We start from the raw sequence: 21,669 nt of genomic DNA, 5'->3' as shown, positions 1-21,669 counted from the left end.
TATTACCAATGCAATATTCTACTGTTTTAGGTTTTGAATACTTTTTTTAGTGGTAATACCCTAATCTTCAATCAGTACAAAACTGTTTTTCATCCACCCAGCAACTTACTACCTCAGCCATAATGAAGCAAAGTGCTATCTGTAGGACACTGGCCAGGTTAACGTGGTAGGTATGTGAGATGGGCTTGTTTCTGTATCTGCAATTCCTATTAAGTTGTGAACTCTCTCCTCCTGTATTACAGTCTATCTTCCTAAGTCCTAGTGCTTTTAGGCTACAGACATTTTACTGGCCAAATTATTGTTATCTTGATATACTATACAAATACTGCCTCAGTTTTTTAATCTCAGAGCAATATAATTTAGGAATTTTATATTCCTTCACCTTTTTGGTTCAATAGATGAAGCTAACACTTTGGGGGTGATATATAACTTTTTTTTTTTTTTTTTAGATGGAGTCTCACTCTGTCACCAGGCTGGAGTGTGGTGGCGCGATCTCGGATCACCGCAACCTCCAACTCCCTGGTTCAAGCTATCCTCCTGCCTCAGCCTCCCAAATAGCTGGGATTACAGGCACTCGCCACCAAGCCCAGCTAATCTTTGTGTTTTTAGTAGAGACAGGGTTTCACCATGTTGGCCAGGATGGTCTCGATCTCCAGACCTCGTGATCCGTGCACCTCGGCCTCCCAAAGTGCTGGGATTACAGGCGTAAGCCACTGCGCCCAGCCACTATTTTTTTCCTCTTACTGGATGCAAATGTGAAAATTCTGTCTTTATTAAACCATACTGTAATGTCAGTTGAGTTAGAATAATTACTATAAACACAGCACCAGTCTTTAAAATATATCTTTAACATTCCATTTACAGATAAAGAACTCACTGTAGCGTGGTGGAAAGGTTACAGGACTGGAAGTATGGGCCAGGTTCTAGCTTTGGATTCAGCCACTCATTAGCAGCACGACCACTCATTTCCCTTTGGCTGGGCCTTAAGTTTCCTCATCTTAATCACGAAAAAGACAGACTACCACCCTATAAACCTTTTCAGCTATCCTTAGTTTTCCTTTGTCACATGGACATTTTTTCTCCATAGCAGAGAAGCTCTCAAGTACCAAATTTTCTAGATAATTTTAAATATCCTGAAAAGCTGACTAGAAGCTCTTAGCAATAGCAAGTATAGCAACAAATTGGTATTATAGCACTGTTCTTCCCATTTTATACAAAGTATTACTAAAGTTAGTTGCTCCCAAACAAAGGAGGATAATAAAGGTCCCAGAAAGAACTCTATCTTTTTTTTAAACACAGCTAAATAAGTTCCTGTTTGAAACATATAAAGGGATGCTTAGGTATTCTTATCACCAGTGGTAACAAAAGGATTTAGATGAATGACGGCAGTTGTTTAAAGCACACGGGAATAAAAAACATATAAAGACGGCTTGTCAGACTACCCCTAGGTTACAAAAGCAGTCAAATACAGGAGCTGAGGGCAGCCCTCACTTGACACCACATCTCACGCAAGGTGGCCAAAGCTCAACGTGCTTTCATGTGCAGAGAAACCACAAGGAACAAATTAGAGCAACTGTCATAGTAGAGGCAACTTAATTCAGCAAATAAAGTTCAGGACCCTCAAAAATCTATTTATCCTAGAACTGTGTTAGCATATGTACTTGGATTTTAAAATTACTGGGGATAGCTGTTTGTATTCATCATAGAGGTTGTATCACTTTTGGAGAAGTTTTGTTTCATCTGTCATTTTAACTATGGAAATATAATAAAACTGGAGTGAACACTAGACTTACTTAGACATTATTTTTTTAACTATTAGATTAAAAACTTTTTTCTTTTTCTGAATGTATTTAAGTATGCAGTGCACTACAACATAAATGAAGGAAACTTGATATTGTGAAGAGAGCTGTGACTGTCTTAGAAATTCTCTCTGGAGAGTAGTGAGGGGCACAGCATATTTCTGAGTATGTTGAGGCTTTGAATAAAATAACAGTCCTACTCATGAAAGCGACCCCAATGAACATTTTCATAATGTGTGTAATGTATTTTGATGATGCCACAATCATCAAAAGTGTCACATATGGGCTTCTCTGCCCTAACAATTACATTTCTTCATCTGTATACTTTGTATATATTCAACCATTAAAAATTAAATGTTGACCTTTATGCCAAAATTATGGCACTGATCATTAGTGCTCAACACTATAGTTAAATACAATAGTTCAACTGTTAACATTTGTAATTTTATAATATCATATGTATCATACTTGGGATGTTCTAAACCTGTCAACAGAACAAAGAAATAATAAATCCAAATGAATCCAAATCATTTGCTGATCAACTAGATTTCTTGCACACACAAGGTAAGCTATAGATAACTGAACCACTAAGAAAGAAGATTTTTAAATCGAAAAGCAAAGAATTTGTACTTACTTGCAATGGTTGCCTTGTGGAATGTTTGAAAAAATTCTCTAAGACAGTATTTGGTGTAACCTTTCGAACTGTCTCTTTAATGCCAAATGATTTTGCTAGAGGTGAAGCAACAAATCTACAAAAATATGAAAAGAAAAAAAGTTCAAAATCTAAGAATAAATCCACAATGACACCAGAAAACTAAAGCTGTAACTTTAGGTTTCTAAAGAAATCAGTCATTCGTTTATGTTGCCACTGGGGCTACCTACAGCCAAAATCTGTCTCTCAAAACAGAAAAGTTTCAGTCCATACAAAAAAGCAATAATTAAAAAAAAAAAAACACTTGCACAATTCTAAAATGTATTTTATGTTAATCCAAATATATTTATAGATAAGATTTAGGAATTAGAATAAGCTGTTCTACTTAGAATTTTAAAGACTCCCGGGGATTAAAATAAATAGGAATTTTGTTAGAAAATGTTTTATTTGGTGTTATTATCTTAAAGAAATTACTACATTCCCATTTCAAGTTCTAACATATGAAAAAATGGCACAACTCTAGGGCAAATATGTAAGAATAGGATTGATGGGTGGTATGGCAAGTATACATTTAACTTTATAAAAAACTGGCAAGTTGTTTTTCAAAGTAGCTGTACTGTATTGCATTCCCACCAATACTGTGTCAGAGTTCCAGTTAGCCCATATCCCCGCCAACACATGATACTGTCAGCCTTGGCAATTCTACTGGGTGTGTAGTGGTTTTTGTTGATTTTCCACTATAATCTTTATTGTTTCCTATCTTCTACTTGCTTTAAATTTAGATTGATTTTATTTTTCTAGTCTGTTAAGGTGGAAGTTTACATTATTGATTTGAGGTCTTTCTTCTTTTTAAATATAGGTGTTTGCAGCTATAAGTTTCCCCTCAAACACTGCTGTTGCTGCATTCTATTTAGTATGGCATTTTCTTTTTCATCATCTCAAGTATTTGCAGATTTACCTTGTGATTTCTTCCCTGACTGGTTGGTTATTTAGAAATATGTTATCTAATTTACATGTATTTGTTAATTTCTTGATTTCTCTCTGTTACTGATTTCTTATTTTTTAAGAGATGAGCATTTTGCTATGTTGCCCAGGCTGGTCTCCAACTCCTAGCCTCAAGTGATCCTCCTGTCTCAGCCACCCCAAGTGTTGGGATTACAGGCATGAGCCACTGTGCCTGGCTGTTATTGATTTCTAATTTCATTTCACTGTGGTTGGAAAACATACTTTCTATCTAAATCCTTTCACATTTATTGAGACTTCTTTTAGAGCCTAATATGTGATCATGCTGGAGAATGTTCTTAGTGCATGTGAGAAGAATGTGTAGTCTGGTGTTGTTGAGTAGAGTGTTCTATAGACGTTTGTTAGGTCTAGTTGGTTTACAATATTGTTCAAGTCTTCTATTTCCCTGTTGATAATCTTCTGCCTAGCTCTTCTATCAGTTAGTGAAAGTGAGTATTGAAGTTTACAACTATTATTGTTGACTTGCCTGACTGCCCTTTAATTCTGTCAGTTTTTACTTCACGTATTTTGGAACTCTGTTGCTAAGTGTGTATATGTTTATAATTGTTATATCATCTGGACATATTTACCCTTTTATTATTATAAAATGTCCTTTGTCTGTGGTAACAATTTTGAAATCTATCAAATTATATTTTGTCTGATATTAGTACAGCTGCTCCAGTCCTCTTGTAGTTACTGTTTGCATGGTATATCTTTTTCCATCCTTTTACTTTCAACCTATTTGTGTCTTTAAATAAACAGGTGTCTTTTGTGGACAACATATAGTTGGATCATGTTTTCCTAACTATTTTATCTATGCCTTTAATTAAAGTATTTAATCCATTTACATTTAAAGTAATTGCTGATAAAATAGGATTTATGTCTGCCATTTTGCTATTTGTTTTCTATATATCTTATGCCCTTTTGTTTATTTGTCCATCACTACCTTATTTTGTGTTAAATAGATATTTTCTCATGTACCATTTTAATGTTCTTGTCTTTTTGGTTTTTTACTATTTTAAAAGTTATTTTCTTAGTTATTCACTTGGGGATTATAATTGACATATTAATTTATAACATCTTACTTCAGATTAATATCAAATTAATTTCAATAGAGTTAAGAAACTCCATTCCCCTTCCCCTTCTTTGTGCTCCTGTCACAAATTACATCTTTATAAATTGTGCTGTGATCAACACAGATTTACATTATTGTTTTATACAATTGCCTTTTAAATCCGATAGGACAAAGTGTTACAAACAAAAAAAAATGCTTATACTATCATTTTATTTTCTTACATAGTTACCTTTACTGGTGCTATTTCTTCATGTGGATTTGAGTTACTGTCTTGTGTACTCTCATTTCAGTCTGAAGGACTTACTTTCAAACTTTTTGTATGCTAGGCCTGCTAGTAATTAATTTTCTTGGTTTTTGTTTATTTCAGAATGTCTTAATTTCTCTTTCATTTTGAAGGAGAGTTTTGTTTGGTTCACAGTGTTTCTCTTTCAGCGTTTTTTATGTGGCATTCCACTGCCTTTGGCCTACATAGATGCTGATGAGAAATCAATTCCTAATCATAATGAGAATTCCTTGTATGTGATGAGTTGTTCCACTCTTCCTACCTTCAAGATTCTTTCTTTTTGGCTTTTGAGAAATTGATTATGACATATGTAGATGTAGTTCTCTTTAAATTTATCATACTGGGAGTTTGTTTAGCTTTTTGGATATACAGATTCAGAATTCAGGGAAATTTTTGGCCATTTATTTCTTCACATTTTTGGGGTCCTGTTTATTCTCTTCTCTCCTTCTGGAATTCCCATTATGTGTGTGTTGGTATTCAAGTCTTTAAGACTATTTTTCTTCATTCTCTTTTATTTTGCTGTTCCTCACACTGCTGACTCTTTCTTATGCCTGCTCAGATATGCTACTGAGCCTCTCTCATGAAATTTTGATTTCAGTCATTGTAGTTTTCAAACCTAGAACTTCTATTTGGTTCTTTGTTATAATTTATAGTTTCAATTACTTTATTGATGTTCTTGATTTGGTGAGACATTGTTTTCATGCTTTCCTTTAGTTCTGAAGCATGTTTTTCTCCAGTTCTTTGTTTTTTTTTTTTTGTTTTTTTTTGAGACGGAGTCTCGCTCTGTCGCCCAGGCTGGAGTGCAGTGGCGCAATCTCGGCTCACTGCAAGCTCCGCCTCCCGGGTTCACGCCATTCTCCTGCCTCAGCCTCTCCGAGTAGCTGGGACTACAGGCGCCCACCACCACGCCCGGCTAATTTTTTGTATTTTTAGTAGAGACGGGGTTTCACCATGGTCTCAATCTCCTGACCTCATGATCCGCCTGCCTCGGCCTCCCAAAGTGCTGGGATTACAAGCGTGAGCCACTGCGTCCGGCCAGTTCTTTGAACATATTTAAAATAGTTGACTTAAAGCCTTTGTCTAATAAGTCCACTATCTAGGCTTTCTCAGAAACACTTGCAATAATTGCTACATTTCCTGTGTATAGTCCATAATTTTTTGTTTCTTTGCATGTCTCATAAATTTTTGTTGAAAATTGGACATGTTAAATACTATAAGGTGGCAACTATAAAAATCAGATTATTTCTCCTCCCCAAAGTTTGTTGTTTTTGCTATTTGTTATTGTCCATTTGTTTGCTTAGCCACCATTTTTCTTTTTTTTGAGACAGAGTCTCACTGTCGCCCAGGCTGGAGTGCAGTGGTGCGATCTCGGCTCACTGCAAGCTCCGCCTCCCAGGTTCATGCCATTCTCCTGCCTCAGCCTCCCGAGTAGCTGGAACTACAGGTGCCCGCCACCGTGCCCAGCTAATTTTTTTTTATTTTTAGTAGAGATGGGGTTTCACCGTGTTAGCCAGGATGGTCTCGATCTCCTGACCTCGTGATCCACCCGCCTCAGCCTCTCAAAGTGCTGGGATTACAGGCGTGAGGCTTAGTCACCTTTTTGAATTAATCTGTAAAGGCTTCTTTGTGATGTGTGAGCAATGAAGGCTTTATTAGTTTAGCTTAGTGGTCAGCTAATGATTAGACAGAGATTTCCTTAAATGCTTAGAACCAATAAGCTTCTCAGTCTTTCCTTCAACATTTAGCTAGGCAGTAAGTAACTCTGCCTTAGCCTTCACTTGATGTTTGCACAGAGCCTAAAGGTCATTCAGAGGTGAGAGCTTATGGCCTTCCCAGGTCTTTCCTGAGCATACAGATAGCCATGAACATGCACTAACCATTACACAGGCCTTCTAGATTTCCCAGGATATGTTGGAGTTTTTCAAAGCCTTCTATGCACATCTCATGTTCTAGGTTTTCCTTTTAAGCTTTTTGGTTATTTTATTGTTTGCCCCAATTGTTATCCACTGTCTTAGACAGTTATGAAGTTAATCAATTACCTCTAATTGTTTTAGACAAACACCCTCAGGGAAAAGGCTTTTTCACTGGGTGAGCTCTGAGTCAGGTCAGATAAAGACAGCATTGTGAGTAGTGTCTTCCAGAGAACCATCAGACAGGTCAGATAATGACAACCCTCTGATACTGAGCTTTGAAGGAGCTTCTACTCTGTTCCGCTCCTTTCAGTGGCAGCCAGGCTGCTAGTTTCCACCATAATTGTGGGCCATTGGTTCTTCAAGGCTGTCCCAAGATGGAGAGGGCAAGATGGGAACAGGGCAAGTTAAAAATGTCACACAGCTTACTATTCCTTCCAAGATTCTGCTGTTTTTCTTAAATAACAACCCCTAGATCACTGTAAGTCTTTGGTTGATTCTCAATTCTGAAAAAAACTGACTGTGACAATTTTTGCTAGTTTTCTGGTTGCTTTTATGGAAGAAAGAATTTTCAGAGGTTCTTACTCTGACATTTTTGCTAATCCAGTGCATTGTGGTTTTAATTTGTATTTTCCTAATGACTAATAATTTTGAGCATCTTTCCATGTGCTTATTTTCTATTTGTATATCTTATTTGATGAAGCATTTGCTCAAATCTTTGGCCTATTTTTAAAACCAAGTTATTTCTTTTTATTATTGAGTTCTGAATTATTTATATATTCTGAATTTAAGTCCTTTATCAGATATATGTTTTACATATAATTTCTCCCAGTCTGTGGCTTGCCTTTTTATTTTATTTACAGTAATGTTTCCTAAAAAGATAACTAGTAAGGTATTTTGCATATCATATAATTCAATATTTTCAAGTATACAAATTTTTAATGTATCAAATGACTTCTTAGTAAATTTACTAAGTTGTACAACCATTACTGTGAATCAGCTTTAGAACATTTCCATCATTCATGTCTATTGTTAATCTCTGTTTCTTCTTGCACCTGCCACAGGCAATCACTAATCTATTTTCTGTTTTTATGGCTTTGCCTTTTTGAATATTTAATATACATGAAATTATACAATATGCGGTCACTTGTGTCTGGCTTCTTTCACAGAGCTTAATGTTTCTGAGGTTCATCCATGTCATAGCATGTATTTGTAGTGCATTCCTTTTTATTGCAGAACAATATTCCATTGTAGGGATATACACTAACAGTGTCTTGAAGAGCAAATGTTTTTGCTCTTTACCAAGACAAATAAAAGCATATATCCACACAAATTCTTGTACTCAAATGTTCATAGTAACTTCATTCATAATGGCCTAAAACTGTACGCAACACAAATTTCTTCCCATCAACTAAAGGATAAATAAGTTATAGTATATATGTATGTTGAAAGACTATTCAGCAATAGAAAGGAACCACTGATATATATAACATGAAAAAAATCTTAAAAGCATTAAGCTTAATGAAAGAAGTCAAACATAAAAGACAATAATCTATATGATTTCATTTAAAGGAAATCCTAGAAAATACAAAATTACAGTGACAGAAAGATTAGTGATTGCTGGTGGCTAGTGGGTAGGGAGGGTATTAACTGAAAGCATTACAAGAGAATTTTTTAGCTGACAGAAATCTGTATCATAATCGTGTTAATGGTTGCAAGACTGTATACATTTGTCAAAATGCATCAAATTTTGGATGAACTTTATTGTATGTAAATCAAACCTCAATAAAGCAGATATTTTTAAAATAATGAGATTTCCCTATTCTTCCTTCAGTTCTGACAAAGGTACTATCTTCTGCCAGGTCAGTCAATTCTAGGACTTAAGAAGAATTTTGGTGTTGAATTAAATGCTGAAAATTTTAGTTATGAATGATCATTTAGTTCTTAAATTCATTTTTATATTGACGGAAGTTGAATAAAAACTCTCCTAAGATAATCTGATTAAATGTATGTCAGTCCAACTTCCAGATGAATTAACTTCTCTTGAAAATGGCCCCTAAATTTCAGAGACATATAAAAATAAATGAATTATGGACCAGATGTACACAGGGCAATGTGGAGAGATCATAAAACATAGTGCTAAATTTTAAAAAAGAAGAAAGAAAAGGTCTTAGCACAATACCATTTATGTCAACAAGTGATACCGGTACATGAAGCACATGTTTTACTGGGTCATACAAATAAAGGATCACCAAATACACAGAACACGGCAGAGAGGGGAATGGGAGTAGTACATGGGGGAAAAAAAGGAATTAATGAAAAAGTCATCAATCACTCAAGGTTGCTCTTATATAGATATATATATATATATAGAGAGAGAGAGAGACAGAGAGAGAGATACAGAGAAAGACAGAGAGCATATATATGTGTGTGTGTGTGTGTGTGTGTGTATAGAGAGAGAGAAAAAAATGTATATATATATACGACAGGGCTTTAGATAAATAATTGAATTAGTTCATTTATCCAACCTAGTAGCTGGAAAATTTTAGTGGAGAAAACATCCATTTTTTTCTCTATTAGAACAACACAAACTGGAAATAGTTTCATAGGGTAGTGTTTTCAATATATTCACTCAGTGCTATCTCCTCAAGTGCTAGAAATGAAGAAATTAGGAGGGGAAAGCAAAATAGAATTAAACCAAAGATTTATACAGTAAGGAAACAAAACTAATCTCAAAGCCAAATGAAGCATAACATTCTTCTCTAGAGGGTCATGTGAGAAATAGCATATGGGTCAGTATACACGTAGATAAATATACACATTCATAGCATCCTTGCTGATATCAGGAATAAATACCTGTTAAAATCATTAATTTAAACAAGAAAGAGAACTACAGTCCTCTTTGTTAATTTCAAGGACAGACATAATGATTTTTATTTTACTGGATACCTACCTCTTACACACACACAAAAAAAAAAACCACTTTTTTTTTTTTTTTGAGACGGAGTCTCACTCTGTCGCCAGGCTGGAGTGTAGTGGCGCTGTCTCGGCTCACTGCAACCTCTGCCTCCTGGGTTCAAGCGATTCTCCTGCCTCGGCCTCGTGAATAGCTGGGACTACAGGTGCGTGCCAACACACCCAGTTAATTTTTTTGTATTTTTAGTACAGATCGGGTTTCACTGTGTTGGCCAGGATGGTCTCGATCTCCTGATCTCGTGATCTGCCTGCCTCAGCCTCCCAAAGTGCTGGGATTACAGGCGCGAGCCACCGTGCCTGGCCAAAAAATAACATATTTAACAGAACAGAGTGTAGATATAAATACAGTTGTCTAATTGAGTGCTATCTTCCCTTTTCAAATAAATCTAGGAAAGTGTAGATGAATATAAATAGTCACTTAATTAAAAATCTATTTTGAAAAAGGAGAGAAGAAAGAAGCACAATAAATATTTGATAAATTCAACTGAAGAGATAAGGGAAATTGTAAGTCTTAGCCCTAGAAAGAAACTGAGAGATTAGCTTGCCAGCTAGCTTGCCTAAATTTTCATTTTATTGATACGGAATAGAAAAAAAAAAGTCTGAGAGGAAGAAAAAAGAATGAACATCTGCTCCCATGTAAATGGTTCAAAGTTAGGTTAATTACCAGGGAATGAGTCCCTTAGGTTTGCTACTATTGCAGAACTGAGCCTTCAGACAAACCCATTCAGACACCCAGATGGCCCCCTCTTTGTCTAGCACCCCATCAGTTACCTGGGAGCCAAAAGCCTAGACATCCCAGATCTCCCTGTATTTTTAATATTTTAATAGAATAAAAGGAATGTATCCCTAGGCAGATATTAGGCATGTTACGTTTAAATACTTCTCCTAAATAGATACACTAGCCTATTGGCATGAGATTGATTCCCAGTTCCTAAGGATTCAGAGGCTCTGTGAGCAGAGTTTTTCAGAGGTTTTGTTTTGTTTTGTTTTTTGTTTTTATGTGTGAACAAATTATTAGGAACAAAGTAGATCTCAGATGAAAAAGTCTAATGTGCACATTTTAAGACTATTTCCATTTGGGACAGTTAGTAACAATACTTCTTCAATTTATGTAAGTCACTACAGATAGGTTACTCCAGCTATCCTACCCTCCTTTAAAGAAGGACAGACATACTGCCCCATCATGACCTTATGTTGCTGGGGTGGGGAATCTGTTCGTGTATAATTAAGTAACAACAATAATAAAAATGTGTCCTTCTGATTTTACCACCTGCACCCCTGCCTTGGACTCTTCTGGGACCATGATTTGCTCTGAGATAATGTGTTTATTCCATGAGTGTTGATATTTGAGCAGGTTAGGTTTCCTTTAAATCACACTTCAGACACATAAAAGAATGCATAGAAGATAAACTAATTAGAAACTAGTAGTCTGGACAAAATAAAAATCAAAACATTAGCCACACACACACACACACAAAAACAAAAAACAAAACATAAGCCACAAACTAAAACTTTCGAGAAAAGAAAATCTTAAATACAAAGTAAATGTCAGTTACTTTCAAATTATCTGCTTCTTTGTTTCTCATCTGTCTGTCTCTCTCTTCTTGATTTTCTAGGAAGAAACATGAATTTCTGATCTTGACTAGTTCTTGGCTAGTACTAAGGACAATAATGAACCAGCCAAATCACACTCTTGGTCACTTCATAGAATGAGAAGATGTAGCATAGATACAGTCTAGAACAAAAGAAGGAAGCTTTCTTGTGTTAAATATGTCAGGATATGCTGAAACATAGGGTTATATTTACATGAATTTTTAAAACAGTTCAGAAATTTTGATGTTTGCTATTATCTCTTTAAGCTTGCTTTCTGTATTCCCAAGAGACATTTGTGTACTCTCTTCTGCCATCAGGAGTCTTTCGCTGTGAAAGTCTAAGAATTACTGAAACAGTCAGAAAATAAAAAGCCAGCAACCCTAAACCTGAGCTCACGGGTTCGAGTCCTAGATCCACCCCCTTACATGTGAACTGTGTGACCTTGGCCAGGTCACTTATCTCTCATTTCCAGACATGCGGACTGAGATCACACCATTTGTGATTTTATGTAGCTCTTAAACCATAAATTCCTATTCAAATGTAAGGTATAAGTGATATTTTATTTATGATATAACTGGTTCAATCTCCCACTAATGATATAGAAGCTCTGGAAAAAAAATATAAACTTATACTTCAAAAACTATGACCTCTCTCCCTGTTAAATTTTCCTTCCTTCTATGGCATTAAAAGAGATATGGCATTAGCGAAGCAACACATAGTTTTCTGTAGCGTCACAATGGAAAAAGCTGAGAGTGAGTTATTGGGAGCTGAAGTTATAAGGAGGTAGAATAGAGAATATAGACTATACTTAATCCCTTGAGAAGAAGCAACAATGGTCCTAGGAATTAAGAGAGGGTTGGATTCCTTCCTGATTGTTGTTGGAGAGGCCAAGATGGGGACGTAACAAGCTGGTCCTCCACAGCTGTGCTGCTTTGGCAACCTAAAGATGTTTCTGGCTCACAGTCCTGGCCAAACTGTGAAAAATGGAGCTGTCCACCAAAAAGTAGGAAATCTGCAATGGAAACAAGTAATGGACCTGGATGCCAAATTCAAAGATCACCGGATACAATGCAAGAACAGCTAGTATTTCAGGATAGTAATTTTTCTACTTTATTTATGCATTCTTGACGCATCCAAATATGTGAGTAAAAAGTAGAATTAACTGTCAGAAAAGTACATTTTCAAATGTTCTCAGCCAGGGTTTAGTGGTATCCAGGGGCTTTCTTTTCCTCCCAATAGGAATAGCACACTGCTGGCCCCAGTGAAGTTGTTGTTTGTACAAAAACTTTTTCAAGAGTTCATGAAACAGAGTTGGTCAAACTAGCTCTCAAGATAAGGACCCTGCAAATGGTTATAAACATATGATCTGCATTACAGTTAGTCTTGGACAAAATGATCTCTATCAGATTTTGTCTCAAGTTTTTCCAACTCTTGACATTTGAATATTCTCTTTGCTCCAAATAAATTAATGTGCTAATAACAGCTTTTTGAAATAGAGTCAACTACAGAGATTATAGATGAACATTTATCTACTGTTATCATAACACTAGTACAATTTTAATAAAAAGGCTGGAAATAATATCCATTTAAATTAAATCAATAAAAAAATAAGTTTACTTTTTCTGAGAAAGCAAACTGATTAATTTTTCTCTTTGATTTCCTTGCACTTTAGAATGAAGGGCAGCTATTAAACCTTTAAACAAACCTTTAAAATAAACTATACTATATAGCAATATTTGGTTTAGTCTTTAATGAGCCATTTTTGTTATTTTATAGGCATATGAGAATGGTAGTGCTTCCTGAGTCATAGACTCTTCTAGCACAACCTTACCAGGAATGCATATGCATTGTCAGACATCATGGAAGAGTAGAAGACGAACTGGGTTCCCATATTGTCATTGACACTAGTAAGCTCTGTGGTCCACAACCTCTCTTGATCTTGATTTTCTTCCTTATAAAACTAAAGCACTCAATGGGATCCATGTTTCTAATGTTTTGTTGTTCAGCCTTTAAATAACATTTGGAGTGCATCTAATTACATTAACTCATCCCAAGAATCTGCGGCCCATTAGTGGCAACCTCTGAACAACAGACTCTCTAAGGATCTCACTAAGCCTAAGACTGTAGGATTCTAATGTTAGAGCGAAGAGGGGGAATGGGAAGAAAAGACACAGGTACTACTTACTTTTCAAATACACGTCTGATAATCAGCAGGAGAAAAGCATATGGAATTGTCACGTATAAATGAGAAGGTTTTACGAAGACAAGTCCATCATGATCCTCAAGATCGGACCACTTTATTGTTGGAGGAAGCCAGAATCTTTCCAACCAGAACCATTCTTTAAACGTCCAAAACATTCTAGAGAAATGGAAACAGACATTAGGCTTGTAAAACAAACACATAACTTTAGGATAACATCAATCACCTTAGCTCAAAATGCCAGATCCAGAGAGCTTAGAAAATAAGGCAAGAGGCCAGTGCAGTGGCTCACACCTGCAATATCAGCACTTTGGGAGACCGAGGCGCGCGAATCACGAGGTAAAGAGATTAAGACCATCCTGGCCAACATGGTGAAACCCCATCTCTACTAAATATACAAAAATTAGTCAGGTGTGGTGGTGTGCACCTGTAGTCCCAGCAACTTGGGAGGCTGAGGCAGGAGAATCGCTTGATCCCAGGAGGCGAAGTTTGCAGTGAGCCAAGATCACACCACTGTACTCCAGCCTGGCGACAGAGCAAGACTCCACCTCAAAAGAAGAAAAAAAAAAAAGAAAGAAAATAAGGCAAGAATGGAATACTATTATTTAATGGATTATATGATCCTTCATTGCATTAAACAAGAATTACTCTTCCATACCCTCTGAACAATTTTGTTTATGGCATGGAAAAACTAAAGTTTAACACATCACTGTTCACACTTTTGGCAAAACATATGTGAATATTATGCATGTGTATTTTCTTTTTATATGATTCTATGGTATAAAAAAAAAATAGGCTTTACAACTTTAACATGCCAAAAGTCAATGCCTGAAGGCTCCAAGTAGGTATAAATCATCACTAGTACCCTAAAAAATTCCCCAGGAAATAAGGGGCAGGCGCGTTTCGCCTCATATTACAAGGAGACCAAATTAGTCTATGTAAAGGGATATTTATTAAGATTCTATTATTTGTGAAGAGCCGTGCTGAGCACTGAGGATAAAACAATTAATAAGACAGGGTTCCTGCCTTGAGGACATAATAGTCTTGTAAACAAGGCAGGCCTGAACTCATGACTTCAACACATTATTTCTTTTTTTAGGCATGATAAAAAACGTATACAGGTTGCTTGGGAACAAGATGATGGGCACTGAGCCCAGCCAGGAAATATCAGGGAAAGGTAACTGGAAGAAAAAGTCCTTGAGATATCTTGAACAATAAGTGGACATAAGCCAGGAAAGGCAGGAAAATGGGGAAGAGGGAATACAAGTTCTAAGCAGATAAAGTATTCATACTACAATCAAGTAACCAGAGCATAGAACAATGTAAAATAGATGTTTTAATATCATTGTTTAGGCTCTGATCATTTTGGACTTGCGATTTTGACTTGAAGATGTGTGGATTTCATCTTTTAATGTTTAATCAGAAAAAGGAATCAAAATGTCCTCAGATTCACAACAAGGTTGTCAAAATAACTCTGTCAAAACCTCTTAATCTGGAAATAACAAAGTGTACAGAGAAAACTACCAGTGGGTTGGTACTACCACAGTGAATGAATCCAATGTGTGGAATGGTAGGTTACAAATAAGTGCCCAGGCACTGTAGTGGATTGCCCTGGCATAATCAGTAACAGCTCTTCCTTCCTTTCAGAAGTATTCTGAAAGGAATACTTCGGACAATAAATCATATGATCACCCTCATTAAAATGCTGGTGGGACAAGCAGGCTAGGTCTTAGAGGGTTTGCTTGCATTCCATGGTAAGGAGTTTGGCATTTAGCTGATAGGACCCACTGAAGGGTATTATGCAGAGGAATGAGATGGTCAACTATTTTAGAAAGGTCAATTTGGTAGCCAGCTCCTCTGTGAGCCCGTAGGGTGTCTTTGTGCCGATTAGAGGAAGGTATTCTCTCTAGGCAGACGCAGCTCTACCAAGCCCAAAATGATAAGTGGAATGAGGGCTGGATTTCAAGCCCCCTCCCCACTTCGCCTCACCCAGGCACATGCCTGGCAGCTCTTCTGGCAGTGGTGTGAAGCACGCCTCAGGAGATGGAGAAACTAGAGAACAATCAGCTCACAGCAATAGACGCAGTCAGCAGAGACAGGGTTTGGCCAGAGCAGTGGTGACCAGGGGGAATAATGCCATCTGTGGGATGCAAATTGGGTAGAGGATAAAGGGAGCCCCGGAGAGAAGTGAGATTGATGGGGAAGAAAGAAAACTCAAGGAAGTGAAGGTCAAAGACATGTGTGTTGGGAGTGAGGCCCGAGGGTAACAGGAAGACTAGATCAGAGGGTAGGATACAAGAGGGGAATACTGAAGTGACAGATTTCTGACTTCAGATGAGAAAGAATTCCACAGTGTAGACCCCAATGTCCTTCAGAAAGATCCACACCAAAACCAAGAATTGAACCCTGGTGGGATAATTCCGTACCTCATCTCACCTCTTACCCACCATTCGGAGAAGTGCTAACCCAGTTGCCTCCACACCTGCAACGCTGTGCCCCTGGAGAAAGGTTGCCTTCTTTTCCACGGACTATTTTTTTTTTTTTTTTTTGAGACGAAGTTTCGCTCCTGTTGCCCGGGCTGGAGTGCAATGGCATGATCTTGGCTCACTGCAACCTCTGCCTTCCGGGTTCAAGCAATTCTCCTGCCTCAGCCTCCCAAGTTGCTGGGATTACAGATGTATGCCACCAAGTCCAGCTAATTTTGTATTTTTAGTAGAGACAGGATTTCTCCATGTTGGTCAGGCTGGTCTCGAACTCCCGACCTCAGGTGATCCGCCCACCTCGGCCTCCCAAAGTGCTGGGATTACAGGCATAAGCACCGCGCCCAGCCTCCATGGACTATTCTTTAATTAGAATTTCTACCCTGAGAGGGAGGAGTGAATCCTATTTATACCATTGCAAAGTTGTGTAAATATGGTGGAACAAAGATAATCAACAAAGACTTAGTGATACTTCCTCTCGATTAGGCTCTGGGGCTACAGAAAGGACAGGGGTGAAGGGGTGACCCTGGACTGCAGACTTGATCTGGGTACGAAGGTGCAGTGAGAACTGGTGACAGAACTTTAGGAAGGAAGAATTGATCAACTTTCATGGTTGGTTTAATAAAATAAGTGAGGACTCAAGCTTGGTTGCCTGAACCATCTGACATAACTGACCAAAAGGGGAATTTAGAGAAATCTGTTTTGAAGTACTCGCCCAGAACATCTCAGAACAAGAGCATCCACAAGCCTTTGAGTCAAACTCCAGCTAAAGTTCAAACTTCCTACAGACTTGAGAAGCCAGTTGAGGCCACAGAGGCTCTCTGTAATGGACAAAGCTTGTGCCAGGTCTGTGTTCCTCAACTGCATCAAAACTAGATACTCCTGCAAGCTCAAAGATATTTTTTTTCCTAGAAGTTTCCCTCAGCATGTTCCTTACTTTATTGGCTCCAAATTTAATAGATAAGGACTCAGGGAACACATAGCAATGACACTGAGTTAAGTTTTCCCCCCAATATTATTATAATCACTGTTATACAAAATAGCTTACTCACCTGTAAAACACAACTCAAGGCAGTACAGATTATTTTGTGTAATGTGAAATATAACTAATCAAATAGTTTATCATGGTTATGTAGGGGTTACAACTCTAAACAATTCCTTGTGCATTACATGTAAGCAATGAATTAAGATCTGTTGAAAGCCATAGCAACTTTAATACTCAACAGCCAAAAATATTTACGGAAGATGGAAAGAACTCAAGAGTTGAGGATGGCCTCTTGGAAAATGTAGAAAGACAATAAATGTACATTCTTCACTCTTTCTTCATGTGCTGCCACCAAACATCAATTATGGCAGCTTCATAAGTGTTAAGAACCCATTCTTCACATCATACTCAAAAGTTAAAACAAAGCACAGATCTAAATATAATGGCTAAAACTGTAAAACTCTTAGGAGAAAATATAGGAGTAAATCTTTTTGACCTCGAGTTAGGCAAAGCCTTCTTATATATCAAAAGTGTAAGCAGGCTGGGCATGATGGCTCACACCTATACATCCAGAACCCTGGGAGGCTGGGGTGGGCGGATCACTCGAGCCCAGGAATTCAAGACCAGCTTGGACAACATAGTGAGATCCCATCTCTACAAAAAATACAAAAATTAGCTAGGCATGGGGCATGGTGGCATGCACCTGTAATCTCAGTTACTCAGGATACTGAGGTGGGAGGACTGCTTGAGCCCAGAGGCAGAGGTTTCAGTGAGCCAAAATGGGGCCACTGCACTCCAGCCTGAGTGACAGAATTTGGTAGCCAGCTCCTCTGTGAGCCTATGGGGTGTCTTTGTGAGCCATCGGGTCTGAGAGACCCTGTTTCAAAACAAACAAACAAACAACAACCAAAAAGCACAAGCAACAAAAGAAGGAATAGACAAATGGATACCATCAATGATGACCCACAGAACGGAAAAAAATATTTGAAGGTCATATATCTGAGAAGGGACTTGTAGTTAGAATATGTAAAGGACACTGACAACTCAATGAAAAAAAAATGATGAATAATCCAATTTAAAAATGAGCAAAGGGTCTGAATAGACATTTTATCAAAGACAATATAGAAATGGCCAATAAGCACATGAAAAGATGCTCTGCCTCAGCCATAAGAGAAATGGAAGTTACAACCATACCCACAGATGTCCTTCACACCCCACCCACAGCTGCCATCCAACAGATCACAAGTGCTGATGGGGTGTGAAGAAATCGGGACCCCCCCACACAAACACACACACCAGACATTGCTGATGGGAATGTGACAAGGTGCCACTGCCGTGGAAAACAGGCTGTTGGTTTCTCAAATGGTTAAATATACAGTTTCCATAAGACTTTGTAATTCTACTCCTAGGCATATACTGAAGAAAATAGAAAAGATTCATGCTCAGTATGGATGACCCTTGAAAAGATGATGCTAAGTGGCCAGACACATAAGGCCACATATTGTATGATTCCATTTACATGAAATGTCCAGAAGAGATATAAAGGAGGTTAGTAGCTCCTTAGTGAGGTAAAGCAGAAGTAGAGACAGGGGAAAATGAGAAATGGCTTCTGATGGGTACAGGGTTTCTTTTTAAGGTGGTGAAAATGTTTAACATTTGAATGTGGTGTTGGTGGCACAATTCTGTAAATATACTAAAAAATATTGAATTGCACATGTTAAATGGGTGAATTGCATGGTATGTAAATTATACCTCCAAAAAAATAAAAAAGTTAGGAAGCCTCCTTCTCAGCTTCATCAACTTTTAACCTTCACACCTTTTTAATCTATGGCTTATCCTGAATTTCATGCTGCAGCTGCCTGTTCTTCATTTATGGTGCTTAAGTTTTACCTCCCAAATTCTCCTGAGTCAAGCTTGCATCCACGAACCCCGAAAAATAAATAAAAGAAATAAAGACTATAACCAGGTTCAGACTTCAGCATGACTTTAAATTTCATGACTTTATGGAACAAAAAAATAGTATGCTTTAAAAAGCAAAATGGAACTCTCCTGAAGAAATGTCTCTCCCAGATGATGGCCCCTTGAAGATAAGGGTGGTCACAGACTCCATAGCCAATATTTCAGCTCTAGGCATGGGCTTTAATGGTCCAGGCTACCCCTCCAGCCAGCCTCATCTTCCCTCAAGATGAGATCAGAGGCTAAACAGACAAAGGAAGTGAAGACTGTGACAGTCACTCTTCTTTAATCCTCTCTGCCACTTCAGACTATTAGCAAGAAACAAGTCACATTCTCATGGCCTCTCCATGGCTGCTCTAAGGCCACAGCCTGTGATAACCCACAGCCAGAACCTCTGGGATCCTCCAGAGTCACATTTACCTGATCCTAGTGTACTGGACATGTCATTTTGGACATGCCACCAGCTCAGCATCCAGCCCATATAGTAGTCAGGGAAAATTGCCACCATGTGTGAAGTTGGTACGATGCCTTTCCCATCGTGAATGCCAAAGGGGGCCATTCTCCATCTGCTGGCATTGGCCTGACCTTAGAGCTGGTCATTCAGATGCTTTTCTTGGGATTGAATCTGGAGCAGACAATGTTATCCAGCAGCAGCGGCAGATGGCATCCTGCCGGGGCAGCGGCGGCCGTGACTGCTGCTGATGAAAAGATAGTCGCAGTCTCTCAGCTTCCTGGCTTTCCTGATTGCCTTGGTTTCCACTGTCATCCAAGTCTAGTCCACTAGCCTTCCTTCAACGATGTGAGTCACTTCCAATGAAGTATTTTGTTTAAGATACTAAGAAAGAGGTACATTCTATTGCCTACAACCAAGAACCCCGACTTATACATCCAGCATCTTCCACACCCTCCTTTAGAGAAACTGATGACTCCACTTTGGTTGTCTGAACCTTAAGTGTAGCAGAGGTACCTGTTTTTAGGATTTATAACTGAGAAGTACACAGCCTGCAGCATTTGTCAGTTTATCCCTCTGTTTAGCCTCTGACCTCGTCTTGCTGACAATGGGCACTCACTTGCTCATTTGTCTCTTCTTTCTCTCCCATTTTTGCCCCTGCTCTTCCTGTTGGAAATTTGACAATGGCACTCTTAGTTACTGCTTAAGGTGGTTTTTTTCCGTGTAAAGGAGGCTGCTGGCTTCCCTGAATAGCCTTAAAAAGATGCTTGGTAGATGAAAAAAACATATCACCTATGCTGTGAGTAGAACAATACTTTTGTGCTGGGTTAACTATGTAAGCATTGCAATACTTCAACAATACTCAGATGGAAAGGACAGTTACAAAATATTGAGATGGAGAGATATCTGTGTGTTTAAAACCCCACATGTCACTGCTGTGAAAAATTCCTCAGCCTTCACAGCAATGCTTCTGTCCTTTAAGGACTTTGATTGTGACTCACTCACTTTTCGGTCAGTCTCAGGAGCCCACTGATGCCCACATGAAGTTCTTAGCCCATCTCCCGTCTTTAGTCATTTGACTCAATTCTAGCAATTCCTGGCAATTTAAAAATGAACTCTGTTAACAACTCTTCAGTATCTCTGCTTGGAATTCTCTTGGAAGCAAATGTACTTGTTTACCCCTGGGTCATTCCCAGTTCCTTTTTCTCTCTTCAGCTACTGAAGTCTCCTTGTTCTCATCCCTTGTGCATTCTCTAGGTTCTGCAATTTTTACTCATATAAAAATATCAGAAGAAATTGTGATTTTATTTACATAAAAAAATCTGAGGCTATTGTTTTAAATATGAAATATTTGCAAGAAAAATGCCTGTGGTTATTTCTTCGTACTTTGGGGGAAGCAATAGTAACGGATGAGGCATCTCAGCCTCAGCTGTGTTTTTTGCTAATACTATGGAATTCTTAAACCCTATTTTCGACTTCGGCTGCCAAAAGTTTCCAAGAAGACAATGTAGCTAATGTAGGGGGTTCATGGTCATTCTTTTCTAACCTCATGGGTATAGAACCCAACGTGTAAATGAAGCCTGTTGAGCTACCTCCTCAGATGGACACCATTCCATTCGACCTTAGGATGGAAGGAATGAAACCAGCTGGGCCACAAGTTTATCACTATTAGAAGCAACATTTTTGTAAAGTATTAAAAAATATGACAGTCTAACTTTTGCTGATGTAAGAACTCCAATCCAAGCTGAGGCTTTGGACAACATCTGGTGATTATTCATCCAATTCATACTGTAAATTCCATACCAGCTTAGAAGATATCGCTACAGAACATATCTCTCAGCTAGAGAAGAGCAACAAGAAATTATCTCTACAGAACAGAAGGTCTCTCTCAGACAGACAGCAGGAACAAGAAATGGCAAGGTGGGCAAACAAGTCAAACTGAAGTAAACGTATTTTTCTGACTGACAAAATGAAAGGATGCAATTGAGTTAACATTCGCAATCTCTGAATATTATTATGGTTGGAAGATATGAGCTGGCAAGAGCTTTTGAAGGGTTATAGGTGACCAGCTAGGTTACAGGTGACCAGCATTCTCTGGTGAAGGGAAAGTCAGCTCTGTAACAGAAGGACCTTCTCTGTCTTGCCCACTATTGCCTACTCAGAGCTGGCCACACAGTAGACACCAAGTGAATATTTATTGAACGAATGGATGTAAAGCTTACTGGGGCTAGAATGCATTTTTGAACAATCAAAGAGTGATGCTTCAGCCAACCATAAAATCTGATTTAATTATCTAAAAACAACTTC

The 21,669-nt window shown here is 38.0% G+C and overlaps 1 protein-coding gene across 2 annotated transcripts in view; it reads right to left on the bottom strand.

Moving 5' to 3' along the window:
* Window positions 1-21,669, bottom strand: part of CERS3 (ceramide synthase 3) — a 138,886-nt gene that overhangs the window by 84,678 nt on the left and 32,539 nt on the right. For both annotated transcript variants that reach the window (XR_008657561.2, XM_055277068.2), the window contains exons 4-5: window positions 13,476-13,649; window positions 2,434-2,548 (exon numbers count right to left, since the gene is read on the bottom strand). Coding sequence is in view for 1 of the 2 variants with exons in the window: in XM_055277068.2 (XP_055133043.1) it covers window positions 2,434-2,548; window positions 13,476-13,648 (288 nt within the window). In the remaining variant the exon portion in view is untranslated. The remainder of the gene's footprint in view (window positions 1-2,433; window positions 2,549-13,475; window positions 13,650-21,669) is intronic.

This window comes from Symphalangus syndactylus, chromosome 5 (assembly GCF_028878055.3).
Source record: "Symphalangus syndactylus isolate Jambi chromosome 5, NHGRI_mSymSyn1-v2.1_pri, whole genome shotgun sequence".
NCBI classification, from domain to species: Eukaryota; Metazoa; Chordata; class Mammalia; order Primates; family Hylobatidae; genus Symphalangus; species Symphalangus syndactylus.
The sequence above is the reverse complement of the archived record's forward strand: the minus strand, read 5'-3'. Positions and strand labels throughout refer to the sequence as shown.